Source organism: Entelurus aequoreus, linkage group LG07 (assembly GCF_033978785.1).
Source record: "Entelurus aequoreus isolate RoL-2023_Sb linkage group LG07, RoL_Eaeq_v1.1, whole genome shotgun sequence".
Lineage (NCBI taxonomy): Eukaryota > Metazoa > Chordata > Actinopteri > Syngnathiformes > Syngnathidae > Entelurus > Entelurus aequoreus.
The window spans coordinates 41352716-41371044 of record NC_084737.1 but is presented as its reverse complement, the minus strand read 5'-3'; the positions used below and the strand labels follow the sequence as shown (position 1 = coordinate 41371044).

Sequence of the window (18329 nt, the reverse complement as noted above, 5' to 3'; positions counted from 1 at the left end):
ACAGCTTTGTTTTATTAGTCAACATTGCAACTTTTTCTAAATTACATTTCACCTTTAAGCTTTTTTATTTCACTTTTGTTATGTTTTTGTTTATTTTAATAGTATTTTTAGAATGTGCCCTGGGCCTTTAAAACATTAGCTGTGGGCCGCAAATGGGCTCTGGGGCACACTTTTGACACCCCTGCTATAGATAATAAAAAATTAAATCTGATAAATCTATGGATAAAAAGCAGAGCCTGGCGACGCATGCGCGTTTATCATAACTCTCGATCTCTCTGTCTCCGCCCCTCCCTCACGAATGCTGCTGCGCGCGCACCTTCACAATTTGTTTGGTTTTTAACCGCTTCTTAACCCTGGACGTCAGGGCCGGCCCGTGGCATAGGCCGTGTAGGCAAATGCTAAGGGCGCCGTCCATCAGGGGGCGCCACGCCAGTGCCACAAATGTTGGAGAAAAAAAAAAAAAGTTGGTACTATTATTTTTAAATACAAAAAATAATCCCACGTTAATTAAAATGCAAAGTAAAGCCTATTTAATAGAAATATTATTTGTTACAACATTACGAGTGTGAGTGTGGGGAGGGAATTAGAGAGAGGGGGGAGGGGGGCGTGTCTGATCATGGCGGAGCTGCAGTCGAGTTTGTTACATGGAGATATTTTCACTACTTTTCTTTAGTCGAGCACAAAGAAAATAACATTGTAGTTAAATGTAAATTGTGCTTTGGATCAAAGATCCCATCTACTGCCCAAAACAGCAATTCAAATGTGCTGAAACAAGCTACATAAGCAACATGCTTCGACGAAGCTAGTAAAGAGAGACAGAGACTCCAATGCTACTTTCCCTCCACCACCACCACTTAAGGATTAACTCTGCTCATCATTCAGCACTGGAGGTACACACTCTGTCAATCAATGTTCCCTGTAAGTGTTCATGTGTGAGCAAACGCAAAAACTCCCTGAGCATTCAGTGGAGGCCATGTGAGCAACATCAGACGTGCACACTGTGGCTACACCAGCAGCACACCTGTCCCAAACCTGACTAAATAACAAGTTTAATCTCCATCCATCCATCCATTTTTTACCGCTTGTCCCTTTCGGGGTCGCTGGAGCCTATCTCAGCTGCATTCAGGCGGAAGGCGGGGTACACCCTGGACAAGTCCCCATCCGTCGCGGGGCCAACACAGTTAGACAGACAACATTCTCTTATTATTATAATCAAATTACAGCAGTCATTTCCATTTCTAATACAAGTGTTTAGGCCCACTTACAATGACAATAACAACAAATATTGTTTTTCATGAACTGTGTACTTGTATTGTTTGTCTGGGTGGAGGTCCTGCTTTGGAAATAATTTGTACCCCTTTCAGACATTGCATTTTGTTCCCATTAAAACATTCACATGTTGCACAATGAGATGTAAGCAGGGGATCATGTGTACATTCCTGCAACTTAATATATTTTTATTAGTATTTATTTAATATACTAACAGCATTTAATGATTAATATTTATAAATTGGGATTCCTAATAAATGACACTAGAATAAGCACACATTTGATTGGTAAATCATAGTGTAACGACCTGGAATGACACTTTATGTGTGGTGTTGGAGTTGTCCCACTTTTTGTGTGGCTGTAAACGCATCACTGGCTAAGTGCCATATGTGCATGTGTTGGCGCAAGTGAGAAAGAGCGAGCGGCTGCTGTTGATATAACAAAGTTGCTTTTGGTCTGGTTTGTACTGCAGAAAATGACCACTTTTGCTAGACATCATTTTTTTACTAATGTTTTGGTGATGTGTTTATGGCCTACAATAAAGAGTTTTGCTCAGTAAAGTGATGGATGGAATTCATGTCCTCAAAGCGTCTCGACAGACGTTACAATATTTGAACAATGATGACGAAAACTGTTTTCTCTGTCGTGTCCGTGTGTCGAAAATTGTTATGCACTTATTTTTTTATTTGATTTTGTGCGTGGCATAGATTTGCCGTGCGCAGAGGACGCCTGAGCAGTGCGCAATTGCACAGGCGCGCACCTTAGAGGGAACGTTGCTGTCAATTCTCTTATATACTCTTTCATTCTAGACTTCTAGAGTGTTTAATTATCACATCACTCTAAATGTATAGACTATAAAGTTCACAAACATAAAGAGGGATGCTAGAGGGCCAGGCCAATCTTTCCTTATCTCTAAACTAAAACTGGGGAAATGTGTAGTGTTCTGGGCTTCAGACATGATTTTGTGTCAGAATTCCTTGAGGAAAAAATGCATGAGTAGGCTTTGTGTATGTAGTGTGTGCCTTTCTTGCTTTTCAGCTATGCTGTTATTATGCTGTTTGTTACTTATGTATGTTATGTTGCAGCTATTTAAAATAGTTTTGTCAATTTGTTCTGGCCAAAAACAAATTGGCCCTTTGAAACATATCTTTGTCTTTGTGTGTTGTATGTAGAGCACATTGCTTAGCAGAGTTCAGTGATGCAAATGCATGTCAAGTTGATCAACACATTGCATTATTCTCCAGTGCAATAACAGTACTGAAATGAAGGCTAAAAGGGCATTAATGGGAGCTTTAAAAAAAAAAAGAAGTAACTAAATAGTTACTTTTCACAGTAACGCATTACTTTTTGGTGTAAGTAACTGAGTTACTTTTAAAATTAAGTAACTAGTAACTGTAACTAGTTACTGGTTTTCAGTAACTAACCCAACACTGGTGATAGTAACCTGGCTTTTTAGCATTAAGCTAATGTTACATGATTCGGCAATTGCTAATCAATAAATAGCTAGTTCTGTTTTAACGTCGGGTTAATATTGTGGAGGGGGCTAAATTGTTATGGAAAATAATAATGTAACGTTAGGTAATTACAGTACTCCCACGGTCCCACCTTACATTCCTCAAGGACATTTGTATTAGATCTTTTAAGCAGGTGTTTTTTGTTTGCATTGTTATTGCCTTCTGGTTAGCTAATGTTTGCCCTGCAGGTAATAGTCACTTTTCCACCCCTTTATATATTAGGTATAGTTGTAAGCCTAGTTGTTAAAGTGCACATCATTAATGATAATTAAGCAATATCACATGAGAGGGAATGCTGTTTTTTAATTTGAGCACTGCTGTGATTCGGTTAAAGATAATCATAACATAACATTCTCATATAATATATTATACTGTTACTTTGCATTCTGCTATTCAGCATTTCACTGTAATGATGACAATAAATTGTTAGATATTCATTTTTAATTTTTTGTATTCATTGATTTATTCTTTTTTTTTTAATCTTGTTAACTATTCTGATTGTTAATTTGCTTTCTTTAAGTAAAAAAAACGATCAAAGACAAAGCTATTCGGTTTCTTGTGAGTATATACACTTCACTGCCGATGTGGGGGGGCGCCACCTAAAATCTTGCCTAGGGCGCCAGATTGGTTAGGGCCGGGCCTGCTGGACGTACATTGAAAATACACGCAGCGGCAACCCTAACTCAAAATGCCGGACATTTGAGGACAGGCCCGCAAAATGTATGGTCAGTCTACCTATATGCATTATCAGAGATGGTTTTTGTGTCTAGATGGCCGCTGCTATTTGGATGGGTGAATGTATGAAACGCTGTCTTTTTCTTTTTTTTTTTAATGTTTTTTAATTATTAAATCAACATTAAAAATAACACAAGATACACTTTTAACTAGTGCATCAACCCAAAAAACCTAACATTTTCATTAATTACTATTTTTTATGTAATTATTTTTATATTGTTTAACTTTCTTTTTCATCCAAGAAAATGTTTTGTATTTATACATCATATTTTATTTTATTTTTTTTTAAAAGGACCTTATCTTCACCAGACCAGATTGTCAATGAAATTAGATTTGTTTAAAAGGTTTTTAAAACCAGGTCCAGTCCAGATAGTGTCCAAGTCGGACTCAGCAACACACACATTCATCCATATACACTGAAAAAATTAGGGAACACAACAGATTGCATATAATTTATAAACAAAATTACATTTTCAAAATAAGCATTTATGTACAGTCCAGATTATGTCCAGGTCACTCAAATTAGGGAACACAACAACAGATATCATATAATCTATAAACGCTGTTTTAAAAAAATATAAGCAGAGGCACTTTCTGACGAAGCATACACATTTCGCTGTCCGGCCCCTACGCCCTTGGGCTCTTGAAACTGTATGTAGTATAGCCCTGGTGTACAATGTCGAATGGGCGTTTGTCGCCATCTAGTGGTTATTTTGGGTACAGTATTCTGCTTTTTTGTCACAAATGTCCTTGCGTGATACTACAATTGTTTATGCAAATTATAATGTCATCATATTTGTGATTGAATAGCAGGTAATTCATTATATTAAGATATATATATATATATATATATATATATATATATATATATATATATATATATATATATATATATATATATATATATATATATATATATATATATATATATATATATATATATATATATATATTCTTAGTTTTTTCTGCTTGTTATTGCAGTTTCACTTGGGATTTTTGTGGGTCATAAAAGTGTCATCAGTTGTGTCTATCAACAATAAGGGTGCAAGATGCTCTGATCCTGGCTCATGAAACCCAAATTTGGCTTGCTTTTTGTCTACGTTACATTACGTATACAACACGTAGTGTGAGCAGTACAGTGAAAATCCATATATTAAGAAGTAATACGCCATTGAAAGACACAGTCATGGACCATGATTCTGAAGCTAAAGTCAAAGGAGTCACCTCCGGAGCAGTTTCAGCAAAGAGAGTTTTATCAAAGAGCGTTTCATCAAAAGCTATCTCCTTCCATCCATCCATCCATTTTCTACCGCTTGTCCCAGGGGGTGCTGGAGCCTATCCATGTGCTCATTTTCTTAGCAAGTCTGCACTCTGCAGTCATTGAAGCAACTGCCTTAGCAAGAGCATCAGCCGAAGCTACAAAAGCCCAGGTAAATTATGGTAGAAAAACAGCTTGAAATCCGAGAAGAACAAGCAAGACTAAACGCATAGTTGGAAGTTCTAGAAATTGAAAGAGGAAGCCGCTGCAGCCATGGATCACGATTATGTAATGAGTGTGAGAAGTTCAAAACCACCTGCAGTGGCCAGACAAAGAACAGAGGGTTACCTGCACAGCCAAGCTGCTAACAGTGTCCAAGAACAACACACAAGCAACGAACCAACAGGCTGTGTAAGTCGTGATTAAAATACATCATTGGTGCTCCCAGCAATGAGAAACGTACCTAAACATACCAGTCTGCCAGCAAAGTATGAAACATGCCCAACGGAGCACACTTCTTCTCATGGCATACCGAACAACCAAGCAAAATCGGATTGTTAGGGTTCCCCTCACCATGCCAACCTCCCTCTAACGATGGGCTTTGGTAAATTTCTAGCACGCAGAGAATTGGTAACCACTGAACGCCATAGATCATGGGTGTCAAATTTGGCCCGCCGTGCAATTTCACTTGGCCCTTGAGGCGATATCAAATTAACACTAAAGCTGACCCGCCGATTATATAATGCGGCGGTGCCGTGGTAACACCGCATTCACCGCTAATTCTAATACTTGCCAACCCTCCCGGGAGTCTTCCAAACTTCAACGCCCCTCCCGAAAATCGGCACGTCTGCTTTTCAGCCAGACCAACGAGTGCTGGCCCAGTCACATAACATGTGCATCTTCTGCACGCACACAAGTGAATGCAACGCATACTTGATCAACAGCGATACAGGTTACACTGAGGGTAGCCGAATAAAAGACTTTAACACTGTTAGAAATACACGCCACACTGCGAATCCACACCAAGCAAGAATGACAAACACATTTCGGGAGAACATCCGCACCGTAACACAACATAAACACAACAGGAAAAATACCCAGAACCCTTTGCAGCACTAACTCTTCCGGGACGCTACAAGGTGTGTGTGTGTGGGGGGGGGGAGGTTTGGTGGTAGCGGGGGTGTATTTTGTAGCGTCCCGGAAGAGTTAGTGCTGCAAAGGATTCTGGGTATTTTTTCTGTTGTGTTTATGTTGTGTTACGGTGCGGATGTTCTCCCGAAATGTGTTTGTCATTTTTGTTTGGTGTGGATTCACAGTGTGGCGTATATTTCTAACAGTGTTAAAGTTTTTTATACTGGCACCCTCAGTGTAACCTGTATTGCTGTTGATGTATGCGTTGCGTACAGAAGCCTCACATATCTTGTAACTGGGTCTGAACGGTGTTAGAATGGATGAAAAGCGGACGTGACGATAGCTTGTAGAGTACGTTAAAGGCAGTGCATTTAAGGCACGCCCCCAAGACTGTGGTCCGGGTGGACGAGATATAATGACTGATGAACACCTTCGTTCGATAATGAAGGTTGCCTCAGCTCAAAGCCTGAGCCCCGACATTAATGAACTAGCATCCAAGAAAAGATGCCAGGTATCTGGCTTGGGCACATCAGATTAGATTAGTGTGTTGCAAACTGAACCGCTTAAAGTCCTGAATGGTTGGTTTATTCATTGTTATTTTATTTTAAAATGTTTTAGCCTGTGGAAAAAGTTAATGTTGATATTTACCTCAGAAGGCTGCAAATAGAAAAGAGGCATTCAATTTTTATTTAAATTGTATTTGATATGCCATTGATATTTTTTAATTATTATTATTATTATATGAAACTCGATTTTGCATGTCACTATAAAGTTATATAAGCCTTGCTTGTTCAATATTCAATGCAAAATTTGTTTGGGTCCCTATTAAAAGGTTAATTTGTTCAACCTTGGCCTGCGGCTTTGTTCAGTTTTAAATTTTGGCCCACTCTGTATTTGAGTTTGACACCCCTGGTTTGGAGGAAGTATGAAGTAATGCAAGATTGTTTTATAAACATCTCTGCAATTCCTCCATGGTTTGATTTCAATTGTTGGGACTTATGAAAAACCTAAATACGTACAATACATTGGTTAGAAAAGTTGGTTTTGCACAATTGGGCCGCTTTAAACCAGGGGTGTCCAAATTGCGGATATTTTTGCAGGTCTTTTTTTTTTACAAACTATCTAAAATATAATAACAAAGACACCAATAATGGGAGAAAAGGAGGAGAAAATGCATAATGCAAAGAAAAAAAGATGAAATGTTGATGATTATGACACAAAGCTGACATGGAGGTTGTTATCGTTCCCTATAATTGTATGTGACTCCTTACTATATCATTGGTATTTGAGCCTTTTACATACTGTAGCTAAAAATGAACTTCGCATCCTTTGAAGGAACAAAAAATCCCAGCTTAAAGCAAGGTGTTGATAGCAAAATGAGAACACAGTGGCACTACCTTGTGGTGAGTTAAGATAAATCAAACAAGCCTTTGACAACAAAAATTTAAGACGTAGATGCCAGTTTTTAGAGGGAACATCCATCCATCCATTTAGACTTGATTTAAAAAATATATATATATATATATATATATATATATATATATATATATATATATATATATATATATATATATATATATATATATATATATATATATATATTTATATAAATGAAGATATCTTAGTTGAACTAATGCAAAAAATAAAATGAGAAATAAAATATTAATAATGATATTGGTAATTGTAATCATATCTTTTAAAACATTATATGACTGTGGGAACATACAGTACATTTATAGTTGTTTACCCTTCAAGTATGCTATACTTATCGTCAATAAGGTGCTTCTTTTACGAACACGGTTTTTCTAACTAAATTATCCACTTCAACCATCTTTTCTTTAAGAGGTCTTCTCACAGGTGTAATATAAGACTCATTTTCTCCATATTTCATTGATAATGTCCGGACACAGATTATCTATGTTTTAATATAATATACAAATATAAACTCTTTGTTGTATATAAGTGGGCATCAAGACATTATAATACATACTGTACTGTACTGTACTGTACTGTACAGCAGTGGTTCTCACCTGGTGGATCGTGGCCCAAAAATGGGTGGCAGACTAATTGTGGGGGTCTTTTGACAGGCAATTGTCAGAAATGTGCAGCAGTTGAGTTGTGTCTTAGTCACATGCCTATTTAATTTATGCTACAACAAGTTTGTGTTTATTTTTGGAAGCAACATAAATGTTAAAAATGCAAAATATTACATGGATATAAAGACACAGATTTCCCAATGTGATATGTAAGGTTGTCAAACTTTCTGGAACCACAGACCTCTGACAGGAGAGAACATTTTCTGAGGACACCCATACATCACATGCTGCTTATCGCCCCACTTAATAACTTTCAGTTTTGGTTGATTTTGGCGGCACCAGTGGACCAAAGTGGTAGTGTTTTGCCAGAAGAACACATTTCCCATTAGCTAGCGCATATTGCGTCAGACTGACATGATGTAATATTGGCACAAATATTATGTCTCTAATGGCTATGCTGATGTTAGATAGACACTATATACAAATGATCTTGGTTTGCGCTTCAAACATGACGCTACTACCAAGAATGTATCGAGGCGGGTGCAGGTCTGAAGCAAAGATAGACCAGCGAGTGATTTTTTTTCTAAAGGAAGTATTGTGAAGCTGCGAACAATCAATTTGGTGAGTATTTATTGCTACCATGCAAATTTCCAATCGCTAACATTAGCATTATCATTTTGATTTGATCATCCAAAGTCACTTACTCGCCAGCAAGAACAGAGCCAAGGCAGCATCAGTCTAAAATCCCTCGTCTTTCAGCTCACGTCAGCGAGTGAAAGCCGGGGCAATGTTGATCCTGTCCTGACTCTCCTTTTATCCTCTCATAGCTCCGTTTTTCTTTTTTTTGTCTCTTCAGACAAAACTTTTTGTTTCTTTGGTTGTTTTAAAACCTAGTGGGAAAGTGACGTATGCCGTACAGCAAGTCAGCACATTTGGAGGTTTTTTTCTCCTCAATGTCGCAAAGTGCCAGTAAAAGCAATATACAGACCCCCTCAGGAAATGATCAAGGTGTCATTCAACTAGTTGTACATCGATGTATTATCCACAAAATTATGACAATATTTTACGAAGGTTAAAAAGTTACTTAGTGCTGCTTTAAAGGAATACAAATGTTGCCATTTGTACTAGATGCCCTAGGAATTATGTACCGTATATTTCACAATAAATTACATTTTAACCTAAATACATCCAACCTGTTTCAAAGAAATGAAGAAACATTCTAATGTTTAAGTGACAAATCTTAACGTTTACAGAGAATAAACCGTAACGTAATTGGAACAGTCAAAATGAACCCACTTTGTTTTAAAACTAGTTTAAAGCATATTTAAAGGGGCTGTTTGCAACTTGCTCAAAGTTACCTTTTTCCAACCAAAAAATAAAACAAGAACACCCCTGGTTAATGATAACTAATTATGACTAAAAATTGCGCGTTGGAGGATTTAGTCTGGTGTTCATGGCTGTCTTGTACACACGTACACACATGTTTACAGTGTTATAAACCTTTGGATTCATGGATTCATTTGCAAACACCTATAGTCACATTTTTGCTGTCAGTCATTGTTCTCAATAAAAGCAAACTCTATAACTGCCGTAACATTTTTTAAGTTTAACTGGCTTGGTCTTTGCATCCTTTACCCCTTGCAATTGTGATGTTTTGATCAGCCAGTAGCACAGGGGTTAGTATGTGTGCCTCACAATAAGAAGGTCCTAGGTTTGATCCCCGGGCTCAGAGTCCTTCTGTGTGGAGTTTGCAAGTTCTCACCGTGACTCCGTGGGTTCCCTCCAGCTAGGCACTCCGGCTTCCTCCCACCTCCAAAGACATGCACCTGGGGATAGGTTGATTGGCAACACTAAATTGGCCCTAGTGTGTGAATGTGTGTGTGAATGTTGTCTGTCATCTGTGTTTGTCCGAGTGCAGCTAGGGTAGGCTCCAGCCCTCCAAAACCCAGAGACCCTTCATCATCATCATCATTTCTTTTTATTCCTTTCATAAAAATGCATATATACAAGCCATGTACAGTTGACACTTTCATTGTTTTTTAGTTTCTTATACATTTCCATGATCAGAAAGGAGCAGATGGAAGAATACTATTCTTATATTTATCTGCCCCTTTTTAACACAAATTATTTAGATGACTTTATAACTGTTCCCTCCACCAACACCCGAACTCCAACATACTTTTAATTTTCGTTTAAGCATTTTCAAAATGACACGTCCAATCAAAATCAAAAAGCAGTTTGATATAATTCCAGTTGTCTCTTTTTGTAACTCTTTTTAAATTCAAAGATATTCTTGCAACTTTTTAAGTCTTTGTCTAGAGAATTCCATGCTTTCACACAAACAACAGACAAGCACATTTGCTTCAAATTTGTTCGCACTCTTGGATGTTTAAAATCATACGGCCTTCTGTGGTTCTCATCTTCAGACGTGAACACAAATAACTTTTGTAAGTCCTTCGGAAGAACTTTATTTCTAGCTTTGAACATCACTAATAGAGTATGCAATTCTACAATGTCTTTTAGTTTTAATAATCCTGACCTAATGAAGAGTGGATTTGTGTGGTCTCTATATCCTATTGTACAAATTATACAAATGGCTCTTTTCTGTGAAAGAAATAAAGGCATTATGTTGCTGGGATATGTATTTCCCCATATTGCTGCACAATAATTGAAATAAGGTAAAATAATTGAGCAATATAACATTCTCATTGTATTATACGGGAAACTGTATTTAACCTTGTTCAAAATAAATACACTTTTAGATACCTTATTTTTCACATGCAATATATGAGCTTTCCATGTCAACTTTTCATCTAAGATGACCCCCAGAAATCTGATTTCAGACACCTTCTCAATTTTCACATAGTTTATGGATAAACTAACTTATATCTTTCTTTTATTACTGAATACCATAAATGTAGTCTTTTCCAAGTTTAAAGATAATTTATTTACATCAAACCACAATTTTAGTTTAACCATTTCCTCTTCAATATTATCAGCTAAGATTTTCAAGTCATCTCCTGAACAATATAAATTTGTATCGTCTGCGAATAATACGTACTGTAAAATTTTCGAAACCTCACAAATATTATTTATATATAAAATAAAAAGTTTAGGTCCTAAAATCGAACCTTGTGGAATTCCACATTCAATATTCATACATTCTGACCTATGATCATCGATCTCAACATATTGCTGTCGTTGTTGTAAATAGCTGGTTAACCAGTTCAGTGCAACTCCTCTAACTCCATAAGTATATAATTTAGAAATGAGAATTTGATGATCCATAGTGTCGAATGCCTTCTTTAAATCAATGAAAACTCCTATTGTGTATTTATTTTGATCAATTGCAGTTGTAATCTCTTCAATAATGTTTATGATGGCCAAGCTCGTAGACCTATTTGATCGAAATCCATACTGACTTTCATTTAATAATTTATGTTTTTCAATAAAGCAGTCTAATTTATTAACAAACAGTTTTTCAAGCACTTTTGAAAATTGAGATAGGAGAGATACTGGTCTATAATTACCAAATGTATGTTTATATCCGGTTTTAAATAAAGGTATGACCTTAGCTGTTTTCATACTGTCTGGGAAAACTCCTACTTTAAAAGAACAATTAATTATATAATGTAATGGTTTAATGATGCAATCAATTGTGTTTTTTATTATTTTCATGTCAATACCCTCATTGTCTGTTGAGGTCTTGTTTTTTAGTTTATAAACCACAGATAATATTTCATTTTCAGTCACTTCACTAAGAAACATTGACTCATAACCCTATTTTTCCTTTTCCAGACACCCCCTGATTGATCATTAGCTCTTGGTATTTTGTTTGCTAAGCTAGGTCCTACATTTACAAAGAATTTATTTAATTCATTGACAATTTCATCTTTGTTTTCAATTAACATATTATCTTTTTTTAAATATCTAGGTAGTTCTGTTCGCCTTGTCCTATTCCCTATTGCTTTATTCAAAATATTCCATGTAGCCTTTATGTTATTTTTATTTTCATGCAACATTCTTTTGTAATATTCCCTTTTTGCTTGTCTCAATATATTGGTCAACTTGTTTTTGTAGTTCTTATAGCGTTTTTCAGCATTCTCTGTTCTTGATTTGATAAACTTCTTATAAAGTCTATTTTCCTTTTTACATGCATTTTTCAAACTGTTTATCATCCAAGGTGCATTCTTTTGCCTTTGTTTAGATCTGCATGGAACCTCAGGACAATGCTTGTTATACAGAGTAATATAATGTTTAAGAAAAGAATCATAGGCAGTGTTTATATCGTCTGTGTACACCTCTTTCCACTGTTGTTTTAATAGGTCATTCCTGAAGTTATTAATATGATTGACACTTCTTTTCCTCTTAAGTATTTGATGATATGTTCTTTTAGGGAATTGATAGTCAAATATTGCAAATATAGGCAGATGATCACTTATGTCATTTATCACTAACCCAGTAGTGATGTGAATCCCTAAAACATTTGTAAAGATATTGTCTATTAAGGTTGCACTAGTTGTGGTTATTCTGCTAGGTTTTGTAATTAATGGGTACAGCCCTTTTTCATATAATATCTCTAAAAAATCTGATGTCTGTTTATGTGAATCTACCTTTAGAAGATCAATATTATAATCTCCACAAATTACGATAGTCCTTTTTTTATTTAGACCATTAATCATTTCCTCTAATTTATCCATAAAGGTTTCAACTTTTGATCCTGGTTTTCTATATACACATGCAACAACAATGTTTCTGTTTTGTTCTAATTCTATCTCAACAGCTACACACTCCATTAAATCATTTATGGCCATTGTCATACATTTAACTGGTCTGCATTTTAGTTCATTATATATATAGAGGGCCACCCCTCCTCCACTCCTATTGTCTCTGCTAGTGACATACAGATCATAGTCTTTTAATTTCAAATCAACCTCCTTGCCTTTCTTTATCCATGTTTCAGATAAAGCAATTACCTTAAATCTACCTTTAAGTGACTCCAAAACATTTTTGATTTTAGAAAAGTGTTTTGGTAGACTTCTACAATTAAAATGAATCAAAGAAAATGTATTTTCTATGCCTACGTCATCAAGTTGCTCCTCAGTATAATAATGGCAAGAATCCTTGATATACTTAAATATATGAGTCTCTGGATCCACTTCATTATCAAAATCAAATGTGCCTCTGGAGTCTCTGGATGAGTCTAGATAAGTCTCTGGATCCACTTCATTCTCAAAATCAAATGTGCCACTTTCTGTATAATCAACACTTGAAAGGGCTTCAGTCTTGAAAGAAAGAGTCATGAGTTCCTTACAGAAGATCCAATAATCAAGCAAAAAAGAAGAAAAAGAAAAAAGAAAAATTCACTCACTATTTTCATTTGTACTGATCCAGGTCTTTCAATGTTCTCATCACAATCACTTTGGCTTGTTCTGGTGGTCCGTTTGTCCGGATGAAAACTTTTCCATTCCTGGTCCAGGTCGATTGGATTTTATTTTGCTTTTTGAGGATCCGGCCTGTCCAAGCAATTTCAGCATTTTTCTTTGTCAGGTGCTCATTTAGATAAACTCCAGTACCTTTAAGTTTTTTAGCTGCCTTCAGAATTTCCACCTTGTGCTTTCTATTTGCAAACTTGATGATGACTTTAGGCTTGTTGTTTTTTTTGTCCTTACTTGGAATAATGTGACATGCTGATATGTGCTGACTCTCCAGAGGAATATGTTTACTCTTCATGAAGCGTACCACTTGTTGCTCCAAAGTGTCAAGCTCCTCAGATGGCGCATCCTCACCATGCTGGTCATCAGGTGGGCCAGCAACCCGGGCATAACTCTGATGCCTGGTCTCCAGGCCGGTGACCACAAGGTCATCAGCTCTGGAATACTGTTCCAAGTCATCCACCCTTTGTTCTAGGAGCTCAATCTGTTCATTCTTGTGTTGAATGATAGCCTTTAGCTGCCTAATCTCCTCCATGAAGCCTGTCAGTTTCCTCTGTTGTTCCACCACTTCACTGATTTCTCTTGACATAAAGTTTAGGGAATCTTTAATCCCCGCCATTTCAGCTGCTAACTTTGCATTGGTAGTCATTGTTCTTCGAGCAATCTTGACTCTTGTTGGATGTCAGTGCATTTAGATGATTTCAGTCGATTTCATTAGGCCTTTCAGCAGAGAGAAACAGTTGCAGCCATCTTGCTCAAAAGCCTTAAAGGGACAAGTGGTAGAAAATGGATTGACAGATGTTTTAAACAGCAGCTGGAGTTCCCCATGGGGAATTCCAGCTGCCCTCTACCATGTTTGTACAGTAACTGCATCTGTACTTTCCAGTCATTTAATGCACTTAAAGCTCATTTGTCTCGGTGTCATAGTGATACAAGCAGAGTAAATGTGACTGATGGTTCACAGTCAGGAAGTGCATTTTTTACATGTCCCTCGTGTGGCACCAAGCAAACATTTTCTGAGGCATCACTATTTTCTCATTTAAGGAGTCATTTAAGAATTCATGAGATGGTAGTATGTCCATACAGTAACTGCAGTTACAGTACAAATGCGTACTCGTCCTTCAATGCACACAAAAGCCGAAACCATGCAGGCAAATCAGATTTTGATACAAACATTGTATCTTCAGAAATGAATGGTACACCAGGTAAATATATAGAATGTTTTGATTAGTAATAGTTAATAAAAGTAATTGATATACTCCACATTATTTTTACACCTAAATATTTCTATCTGTACAGGTGTTTGCAGAGTTTCATCGTATTACAAATGTGAATCTACGCAACCAGTTCTACTGTGAACTTGACCGCTACACACCAAAACTAGTTGCACTGTATCGATAGAAGTCCTCAAGGACTGGAAAGGGAGCAGAGGCACTGCAAGAGATGCTGAGAATTTATGACTTGGAGGTAAGTTTATGTTTGACTTTTTCATGGGGACAATGCTGATCATACGTGTTGTCATTGCAGCTTACAGATGCCTTGATAGTAGTCAGTCATCCTGCTGAATCATAGATAGATTACTGTTTTTAACATAACTGAAGCATATACATTGTTATATCAGTGACACGGACTGGGCATGCTGGCATTTTTTCTTGTTTCTCAATCTAGGAAGAACATGACATCAACATGCGACGCACTCTGGTTCTTCGTGGACTTCCAGTGTATCTCCGGGAGGATGACACTGAATTCTACAAAACCTGTAATTTAAGTATGAAGTATGCCAAAGTTATGCTTCACTCGCTCTCTCTCTCACACACACACACACACACACAGTGACTGATCTCTCTGTGCTTGGAGAGGAGATTTTATGAGATGATGAGGAAGAAGAAGGACAGGAGAGGAGGGGAGGAAGAGCCATATTGCCAACCCTCGCGGATTTTCCGGGAGACTCCCGGAATTCAGCGCCTCTCCCGAAAACCTCCTGGAAAAAATGTCCTCCCGAAAATCTCCCGGAATTCAGCCGGAGCTGGAGGCCACGCCCCCTCGAGCTCCATGCGGACCTGAGTGGGGACAGCGGCGACAGTCTGTTTTCACGTCCGCTTTCCCACGATATAAACAGTGTGCCTGCCACAATCACTTGGTTTTTTATGTGGGTTTATTGTTAGGCAGTTTCATTAACGTCCTCCCAGCGCGGTAACAACACACAACAACAGCAGTCACGTTTTCGTCTACCGTAAAGCAGTTCGTCTGCCGTAAACAGCAATGTTGTGACACTCTTAAACAGGACAATACTGCCATCTACTGGATAGCCTCCGGAACACTGAAATTCAAGTATTTATTTTATTTATATGTATGTATTTATATATATAATCAAATAAATATATACAGTATATATATATATATATATATATATATATATATATATAGAGCTACAATTCACTGAAAGTCAAGTATTTCATACATATATACATATATACATACATACATATATATATATATATATATATATATATATATATATATATATATATATATATATATATATATATATATATATATATATATGAAATACTCGAGTTGGTGAATTCTAGCTGTAAATATACTCCTCCCCTCTTAACCACGCCCCCAACCACACCCCCGCACCGCCCCTGCTCCACCCCCGACCACGCCCCACCCCACCCCCCGGAATCAGAGGTCTCAAGGTTGGCAAGTATGGGAAGAGCAGTGTAGAAGCAACACCTGAGAGAAAAGAGGCACCCTCCCTCCCCTCCACACCCCGGATTGTAAATAATGTAAATAATTCAATGTGATTATCTTGTGTGATTACTGTATTATGATGATAGTATATATCTGATAGTATATATCTGTAATACAGATATGTACTATATCCACTTAAATTGATTCATGATACAGATTCTGTATCATGAATCAATTTAGGTCATACTTGCCAACCTTGAGACCTCTGATTCCTGGAGGTGGGGGGTGTGGTGGGGCGTGGTCGGGGGTGGGGCGCGTGGTTAGGAGGGGTGGAGTATATTTACAGCTAGAATTCACCAACTTGAGTATTTCATATATATTTCATATATATATATATATATATGTATGAAATACTTGACTTTCAGTGAATTCTAGCTATATATATATACTGTATATACACTACCGTTCAAAAGTTTGGGGTCACATTGAAATGTCCTTATTTTTTAAGGAAAAGCGCTGTACTTTTCAATGAAGATAACTTTAAACTAGTCTTAAATTTCAAGAAATACACTATATACATTGCTAATGTGGTAAATGACTATTCTAGCTGCAAATGTCTGGTTTTTGATGCAATATCTACATAGGTGTATAGAGGCCCATTTCCAGCAACTATCACTCCAGTGTTCTAATGGTACAATGTGTTTGCTCATTGGCTCAGAAGGCTAATTGATGATTAGAAAACCCTTGTGCAATCATGTTCACACATCTGAAAACAGTTTAGCTCGTTACAGAAGCTACAAAACTGACCTTCCTTTGAGCAGATTGAGTTTCTGGAGCATCACATTTGTGGGGTCAATTAAACGCTCAAAATGGCCAGAAAAAGAGAACTTTCATCTAAAACTCGACAGTCTATTCTTGTTCTTAGAAATTAAGGCTATTCCACAAAATTGTTTGGGTGACCCCAAACTTTTGAACAGTATATATACTGTATATGTATTTTATTATACATAAATAAAAGAAATACTTGAATTTCAGTGTTCCGGAGGCTATCCAGTAGATGGCAGTATTGTCCTGTTTAAGAGTGTCACAACATTGCTGTTCACGGCAGACGAACTGCTTTACGGTAGACGAAAACGTGACTGCTGTTGTTGTGTGTTGTTACCGCGCTGGGAGGACGTTAATGAAACTGCCTAACAATAAACCCACATAAGAAACCAAGAACTCGCCCTCGATCATTCTAGTTATAACGTGATTGGGCAGGCACGCTGTTTATATTGTGGGAAAGCGGACGTGAAAACAGACTGTCGCCGCTGTCCCCACTCAGGTCCGCATTCCCAAATTCCGGGAGGAAATTTATTCCGGGAGGTTTTCGGGAGAGGCGCTGAATTTCGGGAGTGTCCCGGAAAATCCGGGAGTGTTGGCAAGTATGATTTAAGTGGACCCCGACTTAAACAAGTTGAAAAACGTATTCGAGCGTTACCATTTAGTGGTCAATTGTACGGAATATCTACTTCACTGTGCAACCTACTAATAAAAGTCTCAATCAATCAATCAAAACAGTGAAAACCTGACACGGTCACAAGTAGGGACAATAGGCTAGTGAAAACATTCCTGTTTAACTATCTGAATAATGATAACAAAAATCCTACCTTTCTGACAACATGCACTTTGCTGTGAGACTCCCTCCTTTTGATTATTTTTGTCGCTGGCACTGTAAACGGCGTTGACAATGGCTGCGATTCTCTCCGACTCTAATTGAGTAGTTAATTGGACTTGTTCACGTTGCCTCGTGCGCTGCAGCTGGCTACCTAACGTGATACGTTCGGAGCAGTTCCTTGTAGTGTGAGACAGCGCGGTCTGACTCTGAGACTGCAACCGGCTCGCCAACACCCCTTCACAGCGGAATGGTTCCTATATCAGGCACGTGCACACATAGGGCCCTATGGGTGCTTGAGCCCCTGCCCTTTTTTGCCTCGTCTTAAAAAGTGCCTCTGCCTGTGTGTGTGTTTTTTTTTTAAACAACAGTAATAAATTCCTGTCAGGGATGTAGAAAACAAAAAACAAAACAAAAAAAAACAGCGGTACAAAAACTCCACGTTTTCTTGTGATACCGGGATGTTTGAGCCTGCCGCTTCCGCCAGAGAGAGAGAGAGAGAGAGGGCGAGTGAGTGAGTAAGTGAGAGGAGAGAGAGCCAAGTTACTGCGCCCCTGAGGAGACGTGACAGTGGAGCAACTTGAACCTGTGAGTTATGGT

General features: G+C 37.5%; 1 protein-coding gene across 7 annotated transcripts in view; it reads left to right on the top strand.

Moving 5' to 3' along the window:
* Positions 1–18329, top strand: part of LOC133653880 (zinc finger MYM-type protein 1-like) — a 123886-nt gene that overhangs the window by 80590 nt on the left and 24967 nt on the right. For 2 of the 7 annotated variants that reach the window (XM_062053679.1, XM_062053677.1), the window contains exons 1-3: positions 608–890; positions 14678–14845; positions 15047–15137. The exons of 1 other annotated variant lie outside the window; for it this stretch is intronic. Coding sequence is in view for 1 of the 6 variants with exons in the window: in XM_062053677.1 (XP_061909661.1) it covers positions 14822–14845; positions 15047–15137 (115 nt within the window). In the remaining 5 variants the exon portion in view is untranslated. Of the gene's footprint in view, positions 1–607; positions 891–14677; positions 14846–14937; positions 15154–18089; positions 18318–18329 lie in introns of those variants that run through there. 4 more of the 7 variants (XM_062053680.1, XM_062053681.1, XM_062053676.1 and 1 more) reach the window with 4 other exon arrangements.